Source organism: Acomys minous, assembly GCF_964271855.1.
Source record: "Acomys minous genome assembly, chromosome: 6".
NCBI lineage: Eukaryota > Metazoa > Chordata > Mammalia > Rodentia > Muridae > Acomys > Acomys minous.
This window is the reverse complement of record NC_140487.1, coordinates 93477444-93494075: the sequence shown is the minus strand read 5'-3', so window position 1 is coordinate 93494075 and position 16632 is coordinate 93477444. Positions and strand designations below refer to the sequence as shown.

The window sequence follows — 16632 nt, the reverse complement described above, 5'->3', positions numbered from 1 at the left end:
TTTACTTATTTATTATGTATACGGTGTTCTGCCTACATGTGTGCCTGCAGGCCAGAAGAGGGCATCAGATCCTATTATAGATGGTTGTGGGCCACCTTGTGGTTGTTGGGAATTGAACTCAGGACCTCTGGAAGAGCAGACAGTGCTTTTAACCTCTGTTCCATCTCTCCAGACACCCAAGATTATAAATAAATACATTCAGAAATAAAACAAGGTTTTTGTGTGTTGTTTTTGTTGTTGTTTTGCAAGTTCTTTTTTTGTTGTTTTGTTTTTTGAGACAGGGTTTCTCTGTGTAGCCTTGGCTGTCCTAGACTCACTTTGTAGACCAGGCTGGCCTCGAACTCACAGAGATCCTCCTGCCTCTGCCTCCTGAGTGCTGGGATTAAAGGCGTGTGCCACCACCACCCAGCTTGTTTAGCAAATTCTAAAATCCAACAAGCAAAAGTTCACACAGTTTCTGGCCCTCTTCTGTGCCCAAGCTTACTCTCCATGAGATATCATCCACTCATGATCTCCATTATTGCCCACATGTGTCTTCTGGGCTTCAGGCTCTCCTCTGTCCACCTGCCTGCAGCGTCTCTCTGCTGGACCCAGAGGCTCACAGCCATTGGCATCATCTCCACCTGCTCTCAGGTCTCTTTTGGATTCCCTTCCTTGGTAAATTGTATCGAGCCATTTGACTGGAACCCCCTTTGTCTTTTCCCAGTGATGTCAGTTGAAATCAACTGTCATGATAGTTAAAATAATTTGCTTTAAACAAAACAAAACAAAACAAAAAACCAGCCGGGCATGGTGGCACACACCTATAATCCCAGCACTCGGGAGGCAGAGGCAGGTGGATTGCTGTGAGTTGGAGGCCAGCCTGGTCTGCAAAGCGGGTCCAGGACAGCCAAGGCTACACAGAGAAACTCTGTCTCAAAAAACAAAAACAAAAACAAAAACAAAAAACAAAAAAACAACAACAAAAAAACCCCCCCAAAAACAATATTGTGAGTTTGAGGCCAGCCTGGTCTACAAAGTGAGTCCAGGACAACCAAGGATACACAGAGAAACCCTGTCTCTAAAAAACCAAACCAAAAACCAGTATTGAGTACCATTTGAAATGAATGAGTTAATCGGTTGTGCAATTCTTTCACTTGTGCCTGTTATGATCACGTTTTCTCCAGCCAGCCAGCCCAGGCACTTTGGGTTGTTTTCGGTTCCTAGCTAGTCTCCTTGACTTACAGTTTTGCTTCGATCTTCCTTGCTCCTTGAAAAGTCCAGAGTAAGCTGGGTCTGGTGGCTGAGCCTTTAATCCCAGCACTCGGGGAGGCAGAGGCGGGTAGATCTCTGTGAGTTCAAGGCCAGTCTGGTCTACAAAGTGAGTCCAGGACAGTCAAGGCTACACAGAGAAACCTTGTCTTGAAAAACCAAAATAAATAAATAAATAAATAAATAAATAAATAAATAAATAAATAAAAAAGCATCCCTATATTCATGGGAAGTCAGTATATAATATTTAAATTTAGAACTATGGGTGGTTAGAGTGGAACGGTGGCTTAGCAGTCACAAGCACATACTGCTCTCACAGGAGGATGTGCACCAGCTCCTAACTGCTGCAGCAGATGGCTTACAATTGCCAGTAACCCCAACTCTAGGGGGACCAAAGGTCTCTTCTGACCTCTGGGGGCACCTGTACTTTACCTGTACATTTCCACACAGAGACACATACGTATATGCATGCCGCAAAAACTAATGAACAAAAATCTAGAATTATGAGTAGTTAAAGAGGCGCAAACAAAAACTACAAAACAACAACAAAGTGAAAGTGGGTTGCCTTTGGGAAGTAGGGCCCAGAGGTGTGAAAGAGTAGAGGGAAGGGGTGCTTTTTTTTTCTCTTTCATTTCATTTATTTATTTTTGTTTGTTTGCTTGGTTGGTTTTGGTTCTTTGAAACAGGGTTTCTCTGTGTAACAGCCTTGGCTGTCATGGAACTCACTCTGTAGACCAGGCTGGCCTCAAACTCACAAAGATCTGTCTGCTTCTGCTGGGATTAAACTGCGCCACTGCTGCCTGAGGAAGAGGTACTTTTTCATTGTAAATCTTTCTGTAATGGTGGGCTGGGCTGGAAATGCTTGGATTAAAATCCCAAACAGAACAAAACAGTTTCTCATGGCTGTAGAATTAAGGCCAAATAGCTTAGTGTCCTGCTGGTGTTACTTAATGTGGTCCTCAGAGGAGTAGCATGGCCACCCCCTCTAGCTTCTTAGAAATACAGACTCCCAGAGCTGCAGAGGATAGCTCAGCAGGTAAGAGTGCAGGTAAGAGCACACGCTGCTCTTAGAGAGGACCTGAGTTCAGTTCTCAGCACCCAAGCTGCACAGCTCCCAACTGTTAAGTCCAACTTCCAGGGATCTGATGCCCTCCTGTGGCTTCTTAGACACCTGTCCTTGTGCAGTATCCCATGTGAATATACACACAAATACATGTAATTAAAATAGAAAATAAATCCTTAAAAAGGATTTTAATCCCTATATTGGTAAGGCAGTGGCAGGTGGATCTCTAAAGCTGGCCTACTCTACATAGCAAGTAAGTTCCAGAACCCTCTCTGTACACACACACACACACACTGTGCCAGGCACATATCTTTAATCCAAGCACTCCAGCACTCCTCGGGAGGCAGGGACAGAAGGATCTCTTAGTTTGAGGCTAGCCTGGTCTACAGAGTGTGTACTGGGCTACACAGAGAAACCTTGTCTTGAGGGTGGGTGGTGGGTGGGGCAATGCAGGATCTCAGACCCTAACTTCCCAAGGTTTTCAGATCGTCCGTACTTAGAGGCAGGCTAGGAAGCACCTCCTTTGTAAACCCATGTAAAATCAAGATCAAGACCTGTAGATCCCTTCAATTTTAATACTGGTTGCTTCTCATTGGCCAGGGGTATTGATCTCCTATTCTTCGATCTGATTTCTAAATGCTGGGAGGTGTTTTTAAACTGAGCGGCTATATTCTAGCCCCTGTAACAGACACAGCAGAAAAGCCTTCCACACCCTCTATAGCCGTGTTAGCTCTGACTGGGGCATTCTACTTTTTTTTTTTTTCTTCATTCTACTTTTCATTCAGCAAACACTTATTAGCTTCTTGCTGTGCGCGTAGCTGGTGCCAACGTAGGGAGAAGGAATTGAGCTCTCTGAGGTCTTCAATTCCTAATACAGGATTGCCCAGCCGCAAGCCATCCAGGGACAGAAGTTGTGTGCGCACCACTCGGTATCTCGCTCTCCCCCAACTGCGCGGCTTTTCTGAGCGTTACGGCGCCCTCCTCCTGCCCCTTGCGCGGCGCGGGCGGGGACCCACCGGTTTCACTCCGCGTTCGCAGCGGAGAACCGAGGACCCTAGAAAACTGGACCCCGAGGTCCGGTCGGCCAATCCTGTTCTGGTTTGGGCCCACATGGAGGGGACCGTGGAGTCCCAGACGCCTGACTTGCGAGACGTGGAGGGCAAGGTGGGCAGGAAGACCCCCGAAGGGCTGCTCCGCGGACTTCGAGGCGAGTGGGAGCTGGGAACCTCGGGAGACGTGCTGCTCCCGGGGGCACCCAACACCGGCCACGGCCTGGGGGACAAGATCATGGCGCTGAGGATGGAGCTGGTGAGTGTGGGTGCTACAGGCCATGGAGACGGGGTGCTCTGTATAGGGCCGTTTGTAGGGACAGGCTCAGGTTCCCAGAGTTAGGGTGGAGGGGAGGGTCCCTCCTAGATCAATCCATACACCCTGGGTTGAAGGCCAAGTGAAGTGAGTAACGTCTCATTATTTGTCTCGCAAGGGTGAGTGAAGGGTTGATAGGTCCTGAGAACCGAGAGTAGGAGGCATAGCGCTTGGAAGTTTTCCCTGCCCAATAAGGGAGGAGGGAGGCAGGGGCTAAGTAGCAGCAGTAGCAGCACACACACACACACACACACACATATACACACACACACACACACACACACACACACACACACACACACACACACCTTAGTACAGCGCACATTTTTCCCATCGGCATGGCGGGGGAAGGGGGCTGTCACCAATTTCCTCAGACCCGCATTATAAAGCAACTGTTTTCTCCCCCTTCCTCTGGCCAACAGGGGAAAGGTTTTGTTCTTAAGGCCCAGGGTGTTCATGTCAGGATTCAGGAAAAGAAAGAGAAGGAAAAAAAAAAAAAAAAGAGCTTTAGTGAGGTAATACCTGCTGGAAACTGGCTGCATGGGGGCACACTAAAACTGCCTCCCTTTCTAAGCGTCCCGCGGTCACCGAATTAACCATTCTGAGACCTTCATAGAGACAGAGTAGCAACAAAGTTCAAGTTGGTTCTTTGCTTAGGGCTCAGTCTCCTTTCAGACTCCCACGGTCGCACCTGTACCTTCTTGGGGAGAAAGGGAGGAAACGGCAGCACACCCCCACCCTTCCCTGGAGCTGTTGGTCTAGATTTTGAGCCAAAAGGGCAGCTGGGGCCCCAGCGGGCTCCCCTGGGGCACTGGTTCCGGTGAAAGAGATGAATTACACCTGCCACCAATTTGCAGCCAGGTCTTGAGAACTGAGGAATTGCCAGCTACTTGTTGGCTCGGAACCAGAAACCCACGGTGACAGTCAGTAATAAGTCTTCCTGGGGCCCCACTGTGTGCACAACCTTGTGTCAAACAGGTCTGGAAGATGGAAGGAAGGACATGAGTTCTCGGAAAGCCAGCCCAGGGACCTCATTTTATGGTAAGAGAGCCAAACTGTACTGGCCTTGAAGGCTGTGGTTGAGTGCCAAATTCTCCAGATCAGGGCTGTTACCTGTACTCACCTCTGAAAGAAGCCTGATTTGCCTTATTGTACAAATGTCTGAAAGCACAGAGAAAGCCTACCTAGTTTGTCATTTTAGAAACTAAGTTGTTGTCGGGCGTGGTGCAGAGGCAGGTGAACTCACAGCCCCTGTGAGTTCGAAGCCAGCCTGGTCTACAAAGGAAGTCCAGGACAGCCAAGGCTACACAGAGAAACCCGGTCTCCAGAAACCAAAACAAAACCTAAGTTGTTTTGTTTGCTTTTTTTTTGTTTTTTTGTTTCTTGAGACTGGGTTTCTCTTTGTAGCCTTGGCTGTCCTGAACTTGCTTTGTAGACCAGGCTGGCCTCAAATTCAGAGAGATCCACCTGCCTCTGTCTCTGCCTCCCTGAGTGCTGGGATTACAGGTGTGTGCCAACATGCCTGGCTCTTTTGAAAGAATTTTAAGAAACTTTATGTGTTGGAGTATTTAGCTGGTTGTGTGTGTGTGTGTGTGCCACATGCATGTCTGTTGCCTATGAAGGTCAAAGAGAGCATCAAATCCCTTGGGAGTGGAGTTATAAACGGTTGTGAGCAACTATGAGGCTGTTGGGAATGTGACATTGGTTCTTTCTGAGAACCAGTGCTCTTGCTGGGCTGGGGTGGCACCTCCTGGAGGTGCTGAAACTGAGATTGAATTTAGAACCTTGGCCATGCTGAGGGAGCGCTCTGCAGCCCAGCTGTACACCCACTCCTACATGACGTTCCCCTTCATGCTCGGCCAGGTAAGTGGTATTTCATAGATGAAGGGATTGAGGCACAGAGAAGTTAAGCAGCTGCCCAAGGTCACTCAAAGAAGTAAAGTTAAGCTGGGCAGTGGTGGCACACGCCTTTAATCCCAGCACTCGGGAGGCAGAGGCAGGTGGATCTCTGTGAGTTCGGGGCCAGCCTGGTCTACAGAGCGAGTTCCAGGACAGCCAGAGGGTTACACAGAGAAACCCTGCCTTGGGAGTTGGGGGGGGGGGGTAAGTAAAGCTAAGGTTTGTGCCCAGATCATCTGACCTCATTCGTCACGAAGACCTGCTTTGTGCCAGATCCATTGAGCACATTTCGTGTTGCTAAAATGAGAAAAATTCCAGCCGCCCATGGGCTTGCTTCTCATACAAGGAGTCTGGAGGCCGGCTTAACCTCTGACTCTAGTTCTTTATAAACCTTGGGGGGGGTGGGTACATTTAACTTCGGGTTGCATCTCTTTTAACTTTTGGCCCATCAGGCCTGGGGGTCTGAGGCTTCCCGTGCACTAGAAGAATGAGAAGACCCCAGATAGCTCCTTTCTACCCTCCTCAAGCCAGGCTAGCTCTCACTTCCGGTACTCAGTTCTACCCACCGGTTGACTGAAATGCGAGGGCTGGGCGGATCGGAGGCCCGCAAGGCAGAAGTGACCAAAGCCCTCAGCCCTCGGAGGACTGCCCTTCAGTTGTCCCACTCCCTGCTCTCCTCGCGTAGGCGCAGAGGCTTGTCTGCCCTTCAGGCCAAGGGCGGCCCTGCTTTTGGCTTCCTGCTCTTGCTTTGTTTCCCTAGTCAGAAGTTGGGGGAAAGAGCCAGATCCGGAGATGTGTGGGAATGGCGAACAATGGCGGCCTGCCTCCCAGTCCAGCCAAAGAGCTGTTGCTATGAGAAGCCACCTCCACAGAGCGGTTTGTGAAAAAGCATTAGGCAAGGAATGGGAGAAAGGCGTGGGTTCAAATCTTGTCTCTGCTTCTGGTGTGTTTTGTCTCATCTTTGTCCGCAGGGCTTTTTACCCTTTGGTGCAGGGGGTTGGGAAGGGGGTAGTTTTGGAACTAGACACCTGTTAAGAGCTTTTAATTTAGTGACCATTGTTAATCCCAAGAGTCGGTTACCAGAGATCTAGAAATTGGTCTGCAGGCTTTTACCCTGAGGCCTGGTTTGGGTTGAGCAAAGAGGGAGCCCTGCCCGGGACACTTGGGCTGGGCAGAGTCTAATCGACACCTGTGGAAGAGTAGGAAGCCTCCAGGGAAAAGCGCTGGGTGGCCTCTGTTTATCTTCTGCTCTGTTTCCAAAGAGATGGCATGAAACGAGTTTCTTTTTTTTTGCCGAGAAAGCCTTCTGCTTCTATTCTGGGAGATGATGCTGTCACAGTTAGGGAATCCCTCTGTCACGGGATTAAAGAATCCTCCGGTGCTCAGGTTGGTTTCCTAAGCAACACAGTACTACTCAACCTCTCGATTCTTGGGGACCACCAGAAAGATCTGATAGTTAAGGCAAGAGAATCACAAAATCAAAGGACAGGTGCTCTGCGCCACCTCAGGCAGAGAACCTCAAATGAGTTGGGCGGGAACTGCTCTTAGGGAGCTGATGACCTGAGGAGACTGGGAAGGAGGAGGCAGCCTGAGGCTTGTACAGGAAGAGGAGCAGTGATGGGGGCTAAGGAATGTGCTCGGCTCGCCTTGCATGCAGAAAGCCCGGAGGAGCTGAATCTCCTCAGCACTAACATAGCACTGGGTGTGGCGGGGCATACCTGTGATCCCTGCGCTCTGGAGGTTAGGCAGCAGGATCAGAAGTTGAAGGGAAAAAATGCTGGAATGAGGGCCTGCCTCCCAGAAGAGCTGAGCAGGAGTGATGTGGTATCAGGTCTCAGTGTCAGGTGACACTGAGAATTGGAGGAAAGGGCATCCTCTGGTTGGAATGCTTCTCTCCACTGTCTGGTCAAGTCCAGCCTGACTGGTCTTCGCTCAGGCCTTTCATCTAGGTGCGGGTTACCGGCCCTTCTGTTATGCACAGTTTTCTGTAGTAGTTGTTTTCTCTACCATTTGTCACAGGGAATTAAATAAATTATATTTTTTCTATGTTTCATTGTTTTGCTTGTGGACCACGTGCATGACTGGTGCCTGCAGGTGTCATAAGAGGGCTAGCCAGGCTTGGTGGCGCATGCCTTTAATCCCAGCACTCAGGAGGCAGAGGCAGGCGGATCTCTGTGAGTTCGAGGCCAGCCTGGTCTACAAAGTGAGTCCAGGACAGCCAGGGCTACACAGAGAAACCCTGTCTTGAAAAACAAAAACAAAAGAAAAACAAACAAACAAAGAAACAAACAAAAAAGGGCTTTATATCCGCTGGAACTGGAGTTAATGATTGTTATGAGGCACCACGTGGGTGCTGGGAACTGAATCCTCATCTTCTTCAGGAACAGCAAGTGAAGCCAGGCATTGTGAGATACACTTTGAATCCCAGCACCGGGAGGCAGAGGAAGGTGCCCGTACCTGTTAAGCTACCTTGCTGGCCCTCCAAGTCCTTTTTAAAAATATCTTTTCATTTTGAAACAATTGTCTAGAATGTCCCTCCCTGATTTTGCAACTTTGCCTTTACCTTTTCAGAAGCTGGAATTACAATCTCTGACACAAACTGGGCGGTGGTGGTGCACCCCTTTAATCCCAGCACTTGGGAAGCAGAGAAAGACAGGTCTATATAAACTGAAGGCCAGCCTGGAGAAACCTTGTCTCAAAAACAAACAAACAAACAAAAAACAAAATAACAACTAAAAACTTGTGCCACCAGGCTCGTTTCTATATGAATTTGTTAACTTGATTAAAAGGTAAAAGAAATAAATCTAAACTTAAAGCAATACTGTTATAGGTGTGAGGACACACTTCTTTAATCCCAGGACAAGGCAAGGGTAAATAGAGTCTGACGCTAGCCTGGTATTCATAGTGAGTTCCAGGCCAGCCAGGGATACATAGTGAGATGTGACTCAAAACAACAACAGGGGCTAGAGAGATGGCTCAGAGGTTAAGAGCACTGGCTGTTCTTCCAAAGGTCCTGAGTTCAATTCCTAGCAATCTCATGGTGGCTCACAACCATCTATAATGTGATCTGGTGCCCTCTTCTGGTGTGCAGGTGTACTTGTAGGCAGAATACTGTATAAATAATAACTAAATAAGTCTAAAAGAAACCAAAACCAAACCAAACAAAACAGCCAGGCGGTGGTGGTGGTGCACACCTTTGCAGAGGCAGGTGGATCTCTGTGAGTTCAAAGCCAGCCTGGTCTACAACAAGAGTCCAGGACAACCAGAGCTCTGTTGCACAGAGAAACCCTGTCTAGGGGGAAAAAACAAAACAACAACAACAACAAATGTGACAAGATCTTGATTCATAATGAACTATGTTAGACTTAAGCTAGAGAGATGGACAAGGGTTATAATATGGCAGGCTTTTGAATGCAGCTGCTGATGTGTTCAGATTTCACTCTCTCAGAGTGAAGCATTGAGGCAGGTTCAGATTTGTGCTTGAGAAAGGCTAACTCACAGGTGGGTGGTGGTAGCGCATGACTTTAATCCCAGCACTTGGGAGGCAGAGGCAGGCGAATCGCTGTGAGTTCGAGGCCAGCCTGGTCTTCAGAGCAGGTCCAGGACAGTCAAGGCTACACAGAGAAACCTTGTCTCAAAAAACCGAGAGAGAGAGAGAGAGAGAGAGAGAGAGAGAGAGACACACTCTGGAGATTACACTGGAGGTCACTCTTTTTTTTAAAAAAAGATTTATTTATTTATTAAGTATACAGTATTTTGCCTGCATTTACACCAGAATAGGGCACCAGATCTAATTATAGATGGTTGTGAGCCACCATGTGGTTGCTGGGAATTGAACTCAGGACCTCTGGAAGAGTAGCCAGTGCTCTTAACCTCTGAGCCATCTCTCCAGCCTGGAGGTCACTCTTACTTTCAGGAGACTCTCTGCTTAGCTCTTCTTCCTTCAAGCCTTGTCACCCCAGTCTTCAGGGTACAGGGAACCAAGTTAGTGCCCACCTGATTCCTCAGCTCCCACCTCTTTTTGGCCCGGACTGTTTCCCAGCTAATACCTTACTAACTATCCTTTGCTTTCTAAGTCATAGAAAGTCACCATAATGGAGAGCCTGGATTGGCCTAATAGTTTGGCCAGGTGTGGTGGTGCAGGAGGCAGAGGCAGGTGGATCATTGTTAAGTTTGAAGCCAGCCTGGTCTACAAAGCTAGGACTGTCAAAGCTACACACAGAAACCCTATCTGGCGGGGTGGGGGGTGGAGGGGTAGGGGAGAAATTTGAAGCCCATTATCTTAGTTAGGCTTTCTTTTCTTTCTTTCTTTCTTTTTTTAAGGTTTATTTATTTATTAGGTAAACAATGTTCTGTTTGCATATAACACCTACAACCCAGAAGAGGGCACCAGATCTCATTCTAGATGGTTCTGAGCCATCATGCAGCCACCAGGAATTGAACTCAGGACCTTTGGAAGGATAGCTGGTGCTCTTAACCTCTGAGCCATCTCTCCAGCCCAATTTTTTTTTTTTAAAGATTTATTTATTTATTATTTATACAGTGTTCTGCCCACATGTGAGGGCACCAGGTCTCATTAGAGATGGCTGTGAGCCACCATGTGGTTGCTGGGAATTGAACTCAGGACCTTTGGAAGAGCAGCCAGTCCTCTTAACCTCTGAGCCACCTCTCCAACCCCCCACCCCCATGGCAACTCTTATAAAGGAAAATATTTAATTGGGGCTGGCTTACAGTTTAGAGGTTTAGTCCGTCACATCACTGCAGGAAACATGGTAGAACGTAGGTAGACATGGTACTACCTACCATGTAGCTGAGAATTCTACATCTTGATCCACAGGCAAAAGGAGACTGAGACACACTAGGTGTAGCTTGAGCAGAGGTGACCTCAACGCCCACCCACTAGTGACACACTCCTTCAACAAAGCCACACCTACTCCAACAAGGCCACCCCTTCTAATGGTACCACTCCCTATGGGATAAGCATTTAAACATATGAATGTATGGGTGCCATTCTTTTTTTTTTTTTTTAATTTTTATTATATGGGTGCCATTCTTATTGAAACCACAACAGACAGTTAGAATGGATTTTGGATGTGTGTGTGTGTGTATGTGTGTATGTGTGTGTGTGTGTGTGTGTGTATGTGTGTGTATTGAATTAGACATGCTGGGCAGATACTCTGCATTAACCCTAACTCTGGATTTGTAGTTTTTGAAAAGAAGTCTTACACTAGCCTCAAACTCCTTTAACGTTTTAAAATCTTTTGTTATTTTTACTTATGTGCCTGTGTGTCTGTACATATGTGTATGTGCCTATCAAGGTAAGAAAAGGGGGTTGGATTTTCTAGAGCTGTAGTTTTGTTTTGTTTTTGTTTTTGTTTTAGATTTTATTTATTGCATATGAGTGCTTTATCTGCAGAAGAGGGTATCAGATCACATTATAGATGGTTGTGAGCCACCATGTGGTTGCTGGAAATTGAACTCAGGACCTCTGGAAGAGCAGGCGGAGCTCTTAACCACTGAGCCATCTCTCCAGCCCCTGGAGCTGTAGTTTTAAGAGGTTGTGAGTCACCCTGTGTGCGGTCTGGAACCAAACTCCAGTCCTCTGCAGGAGCCCTGAACACTTAACTGGTGCGCCATCTCTCTAGCCTCTGGCCTCAAACTCTTCATTCTCCTACCTCAGCCTTTTTGTTTGCCTGTTTGATTTTTGAGACAGGGTCTTACTATGAAGTCTTGGCTGGCTTGGAACTCACCTTGTAAGCAGGCTGCCCTTGAACTCACAGAGATTCTCCTGCCTCTGTCTCCCAAGTGTTTCTGTAGCCTAAGCGCTAGAGTTATATGCATGGACTGTCATAATCAGCCTTGTTTTGTTTTATTATTGTCTCATTAATTTTGAAACAGGGCCCCCACGAAGCCCAGGCTTGTCTTGAACTGCCAATGTGGCTGAGAATGACCTTGACCTTCCGGTCCACTTGCTTCTGTCTCCTGAGTGCCCGCATTACAAGTGTGCGTCATTATACCTAGTCTATCTGGCTGGTGCCAGGGATGAAACTCAGGGCTTAGTGCATGCTAGGCAAGTGTTCTTCCCACTGAGCCACACAGCCCTTTAGCCTCACATTTTATTTAACATTTTAAAAAATATTTATTTACTTTATTTATTGCATATGAGTGCTCTACAGAAGAGGGAAGCAGATCTCATTATAGATGGTTGTGAGCCACCATGTGGTTGCTGAGAAATTGAACTCAGGACCTCTGAAAGAGGAGGTGGCGCTCTTAACCACTGAGCCATCTCTCCAGCCCTTTGTTTTGTTTTTGAGACAGGGTTTCTCTATGTTATCTTGAGTGTCCTGGACTCGCTTTGTAGACTAGGGTGGCCTCGAACTCACAGCGATTTGCCTGCCTCTGCCTCCCAACATATTTTAATTTTTAACATCTACTAAGACTCCACTGTAGAAAGTACACACCTGACAGTTTCAAAATCCTTGCTCCCATGCTGTGAAGTGAATGATTTAGTGTTTATTTTTCAATCAAGGACACTGAGGCTCAAAGAAAATAAGATAGATACTTACAGACATGTAGCTAATCTGTAGGAAAGTTGGTTTTGGCATGGAGTGGTGGGGTGATGGGTGGCGCATGTCTTTAATCCCAGCACTCGGGAGGCAGAGGCAGGTGGATTGCTGTAAGTTTGAAGCCAGCCTGGTCTACAAAGTAAGTCCAGGACAGTCAAGGCTACACAGAGAAACCTTGTCTTAGGGGGAAAAAAAGGAAAGCTACTTTTTGTTGTTGTTGTTGTGTGTGTATGTGTGTGTGTGTGTGTGTGTGTGTGTGTGTGTGTGTGTGTGTTAGAGGGGGGGAGAGAGAGAGAGAGTGAGAGAGTGAGTGGAGGGAGGAAAGACAGGGTTTCTCTGTGTAGGTCTGGCTGTCCTGGAACTTGCTCTGTAGATCAGGCTAGCTTCAGGCTGAACTCAGAGATCCTCCTGCCTCTGCCTGGGTTAAAGGCGGGTGCCACCACCTAGCTGGAAAGTTGGATTTTTTTTTTTTTTTTTTGAGGCAGGGATGGAACCCAGGATTTCACACACGCTAAGAGACAAGTTATTCTCCACTGAGCTGCATGTATCTCCAACCTAGCTGAGCCCCATCTGAAGATTCAAACTGGAGTCTCTTTGCTCTGACGGCCCTATCCCAGACCGTTCTCTTTCTGCGTGAAAGTCAAGTGAGGCAGGCTGGACTACAAGGTTAGGGAAACACCCGGGGAAGCTCCTAGCCTGGAACCTGGAGCTGACGCCTTTTCTCGATTCTCCAGGCTTACCTGCGGGCTATCGATGTGAAGATCCTGCAGCAGCTGGTGACCTTGAACGAGGGTATCGAGGCCGTCCGTTGGCTATTGGAAGAACGGGGAACACTGACCAGCCATTGCAGCAGCCTCACCAGCAGCCAGTACAGTCTGACTGGCGGAAGCCCAAGTCGCTCAAGGCGGGGCAGTTGGGACAGCCTGCCGGATACCAGTTCCGCTGACCGGCTGGACAGCGTCTCTATAGGCAGCTTCTTGGACACTGTGTCCCCCAGAGAGCAGGATGAACAAGGACTCCCTGGGCCTTCCTGTCCCGAGGTTGACTGGGTGAAGGTTATACCCAGCGAAGACAGGGCCAGGACTGATGTGGACATGACATCCACCAAGCTAGGGAGCTTAACCTGGAAGCTCCCAGGGGAAGAACTCCAAGGTGGACCACCTGAGCCATCAGAGGATGACGATGCCAAGCAGGGCTTTGAGGCTCCTTGGTACTGGGGACAGTGCCAGGATGATGTGACATTCTTGTAAAAAAAAAAAATCTTACCCATTTGTACTTCATGGCTCTTTCCACTTTTGGCCCAAGTCTCCGTCAGCTCTCCCTCAACCTCAGACTAGACAGAGGCTGTACCGGAATCAGTTGCCATGGAAGCCTGGCTTATCTCTCTGGTCCCTGGAGAGCCTCTGCATTTACCCCTCAATTATTGGGTCCCTAGAGCTATTTCCATAGAGACATTGACTCTAGAGGCCTAGCCTATAGCTGCTGATGTAAGGGTATCTCCATGCCCCTCCCCATGCCTTTAGGGTCTCTCAGAGGTCACCGAAGAAGAGACAGAGGAATAGTTGCCTCATCCAAAGCCTAAGAGTCTGAGATGCCTCCTTTTAAAAGATGGAGATTAGAGGAGGGACATTCAGGGCCAAACCTCCTTGGATTGGCCCTCCTAGATACCTTTGGAATTGAGAGATGGACCATTTCCTGCCTTCTTAGTGATGTCATTTCCTGTCATTGATACCCGAGGAGTAATTCCTGTATACTAGCCCTGCTGGCATATGATAGCTCTGTATAGAGGGTACCAGTTAATGTCCCTGCCATTGGCTCTTGTGAGGGGAACACGTCGCTCTTCCCGGCAGATGTCTGTGCTGCTTTTCTCAAGTTCTTACCTTTTCAAACGCGGTGCTTTCATCTTGTTCTCAAGGCTCTCGCGTCTGTGGCTACCTCCCTGTTCAGATCTTCTTATGGAGTAAGAAACTCAGAGGCCTCCACGTAGGCTCTCAGATCTGCTTGGCTCACCTTACTGCAGACCCCAGTCTGTCCCCGTCCCTGGGCTGCCCTCAATCCCTGTTTCTTGCCTCCAGATCCGTCTGCCAGGAATTCAGTCTGAGCACGTCTAAGCACCTTCTTAATTTCCTCTTTAGGCCTCTGCATTTTTATTTTATTTTTTTTCCTTTTTGGTTTTCGAGACAGGGTTTCTCTGTGTAGCCTTGGCCGTCCTGGACTCGCTTTGTAGACCAGGCTGGCCTCGAACTCACGGAGATCTGCCTGCCTCTGCCTCCCAGAGTGCTGGGATTACGGGTGTGCGCCACTACACCTGGTTTAGGCCTCTGTATTTTTGTGTGCCCCACCCCCACCCCCAGCCCACTGCTGTTTGGGAATAAGAAGAGTGAAGGTGTCAGGGTTCTGGACCTCTCTTGGGTAGTGTGGTGAGCTTGTCATCTCTGCCTCTGCTTACTTACCCTTCCCTCATCCTGGCCAGCCTCCCACCATTTGGTCACAAGGATGCCTGCCTGAGGTTGAGACACAAGGAATCCCTTTGTCTGAGCTACAATGTGGGAGTGTGGCAGGAAAACACAGAGGCCCTTTGGTCCCTGGGGCTCACAGGGGGAAGAAACGATGGAAAAGCCTTGTTTAGGGCAAGCCTATGACTGACCCCTGGACCCGAGGTATAATCAGGACTTGCTCTAGGGTTGGCTCCCAAGGCCCTAGCTGATTGCACTAGAGAAGCAATTCAGGGAAATTGCCGTTCTGAGGCTCAGGGAAGGGGCAGGCCCAGAGAAAGGGGAGAGGGAGAGGGCAAAGACTGTGGTTAATACCAAAACAAATAAGCCGGGTGTGGTAGTGCATGCATGTAATACCAGCACTCAGAAGGGAGAGGCAGGTGGATCTCTGAGTTCCAGGCCAACCAAGGCTGTGTGTGTGTGTGTGTGTGTGTGTGTGTGTGTGTGTGTGTGTGTGTGTGTGTGTGTGTGTAGTGAGACCCAGTCTCAAAAAACAATCAAAGAAACCAGAATGACTTAATGACGTCTTGGAGATTAACCCTTTGAGTTCCAGGTAACTGCCCTGTCTTTCCAGGGCCCTGAAGCTGGATTAGTGGAGGGGGAAAGTGTGATCTTTGTTCAGTGGGCCCTCCTGAGTTAGAGGAGTCTTCCCCAAATCCCACAATAACAGCTATCTTCTGCTTTTCAGAAATTCCATGTTGGGGAAAGGGAAGGTAGCCAAAGTTTAAGGTATCTACTCTCCTGCCTCCCAGCCCCAGAGCCTCCATAGTAGTTTCGGAACCACCAGATCCTATACAGCCTCTGGCTCTTCTACAGACCCTCTCCTCCCCTGCCTCAAGGTGATTATTTCTACAGTGACGCCTCCAGCCTCCTTTCTGCTCTTGCCAGGTCTGCTTACTGTGCCTGTAGCCCCAGGGTTCAGCCTCTCCTTACCGTGCCATAGCTCTTGGACTCCTGCCTTCTTCCCTTCACACTGGAATTTTGAAATTACTGTATTCCTTTTTTTTTTTTTTTTTTTTTTTTTTTTTTTTTGAGGCTCATGTCTCTGGCGATACGTTTCTGAGCTGAAGGGGTTGCCTGCCTCCTTGTGGCCATCACGCGGCATTGCTGGAGTTGCTGGCTGAAACCTCCAAGTTTCAGGAAGACTAGCCCCCTGGACGCCCAGATGACTAGGCCTAGAGATGGCATAGACTTGCCTAGTTCTGTCTGGTGTGAAACTGTGGCAATGGCCATGTGAGGGACCTTCCTGTCTGACTGCAAACCCACAGATCCATCCTTAGACACTACCCAGTCAACGCCCCAAAGTCCAAAGGAACTGAAAACCATTTTCCTCATTGGAAGATTTGAGACCTACCTGGGTATGGTGGCACACACTTGACCTGCAATCCCAGCACTTGACAGGTGGATACAGAGCAGGGGTTCAAAGTCATCTTGAGCTACATAGCAAGTTCAAGACCAGCCTGAGTATGTGAGACACCCACATACACTTTCATCTGCCCACCCAACCCCTAAAGAGGCAATTGAGTCTGCAGAGGTCAGGGATTCCAACCCAACTAGGTGAAGGGCATGCTGGTCTGGACAGATAGGAAAACCCAGGACCAACCTCGTGTCCGCCCCCCCCCCCATGGAAGGAGGGTGAGAAGGTTCAGGCATGGGACAGGAGTTGGCACTTTGGAGCTGGAGTTTAAAAGCAGGGTGGTGTGAAATTAGGAAAACCAAGTTGATGTTGCAGGGGTGAAGGTTTACCACAGGTCTACGAGTGATTTGAAAGTATTGGGCTGGAGACATGGGTGAGTGATTTTGAGACTCCAGCTGTTGTTATTTTTTGTTTTCTTCTTCTGAGACAGGATCTCTACATAGGTCTGGTTGTCATGGAACTCACATTATAGACAAGACTAGCCTCAAACTCACAAAGATCAGCCTGCCTCTGCCTACTAAGAACTGGGATTAAAGGTGTGTACCAGTGCATTCGAGTTGTTATAGGTTTGTTTCT

General features: G+C 48.4%; 1 protein-coding gene across 2 annotated transcripts; it reads left to right on the top strand.

The window, feature by feature from the left end:
- The first annotated feature begins 3204 nt into the window (after positions 1–3204).
- On the top strand, positions 3205–16410 carry LURAP1 (leucine rich adaptor protein 1). 2 transcript variants are annotated; one of them, XM_084786666.1, is made up of 3 exons: positions 3205–3622; positions 12879–15071; positions 15118–16410. In XM_084786666.1, exons 1-2 carry the CDS (start codon positions 3425–3427, stop codon positions 13392–13394), a joined length of 714 nt encoding a protein of 237 aa, XP_084642792.1. In that variant the 5' UTR covers positions 3205–3424; the 3' UTR covers positions 13395–15071; positions 15118–16410. The 2 variants fall into 2 exon arrangements, with proteins under 2 accessions (XP_084642792.1, XP_084642793.1); XM_084786667.1 differs by having other exon boundaries at positions 15114–15131.
- The last annotated feature ends 222 nt before the right edge of the window (positions 16411–16632 follow it).

Excerpts from the sequence above, each read along its gene's own strand:
- LURAP1 (XM_084786666.1), top strand. The coding sequence starts at position 3,425 with ATGGAGGGGACCGTGGAGTCCCAGACGCCTGACTTGCGAGACGTGGAG. Across the intron at positions 3,623-12,878 it reads TGGCGCTGAGGATGGAGCTG|GCTTACCTGCGGGCTATCGA; the intron begins GTGAGTGTGGGT and ends TCGATTCTCCAG.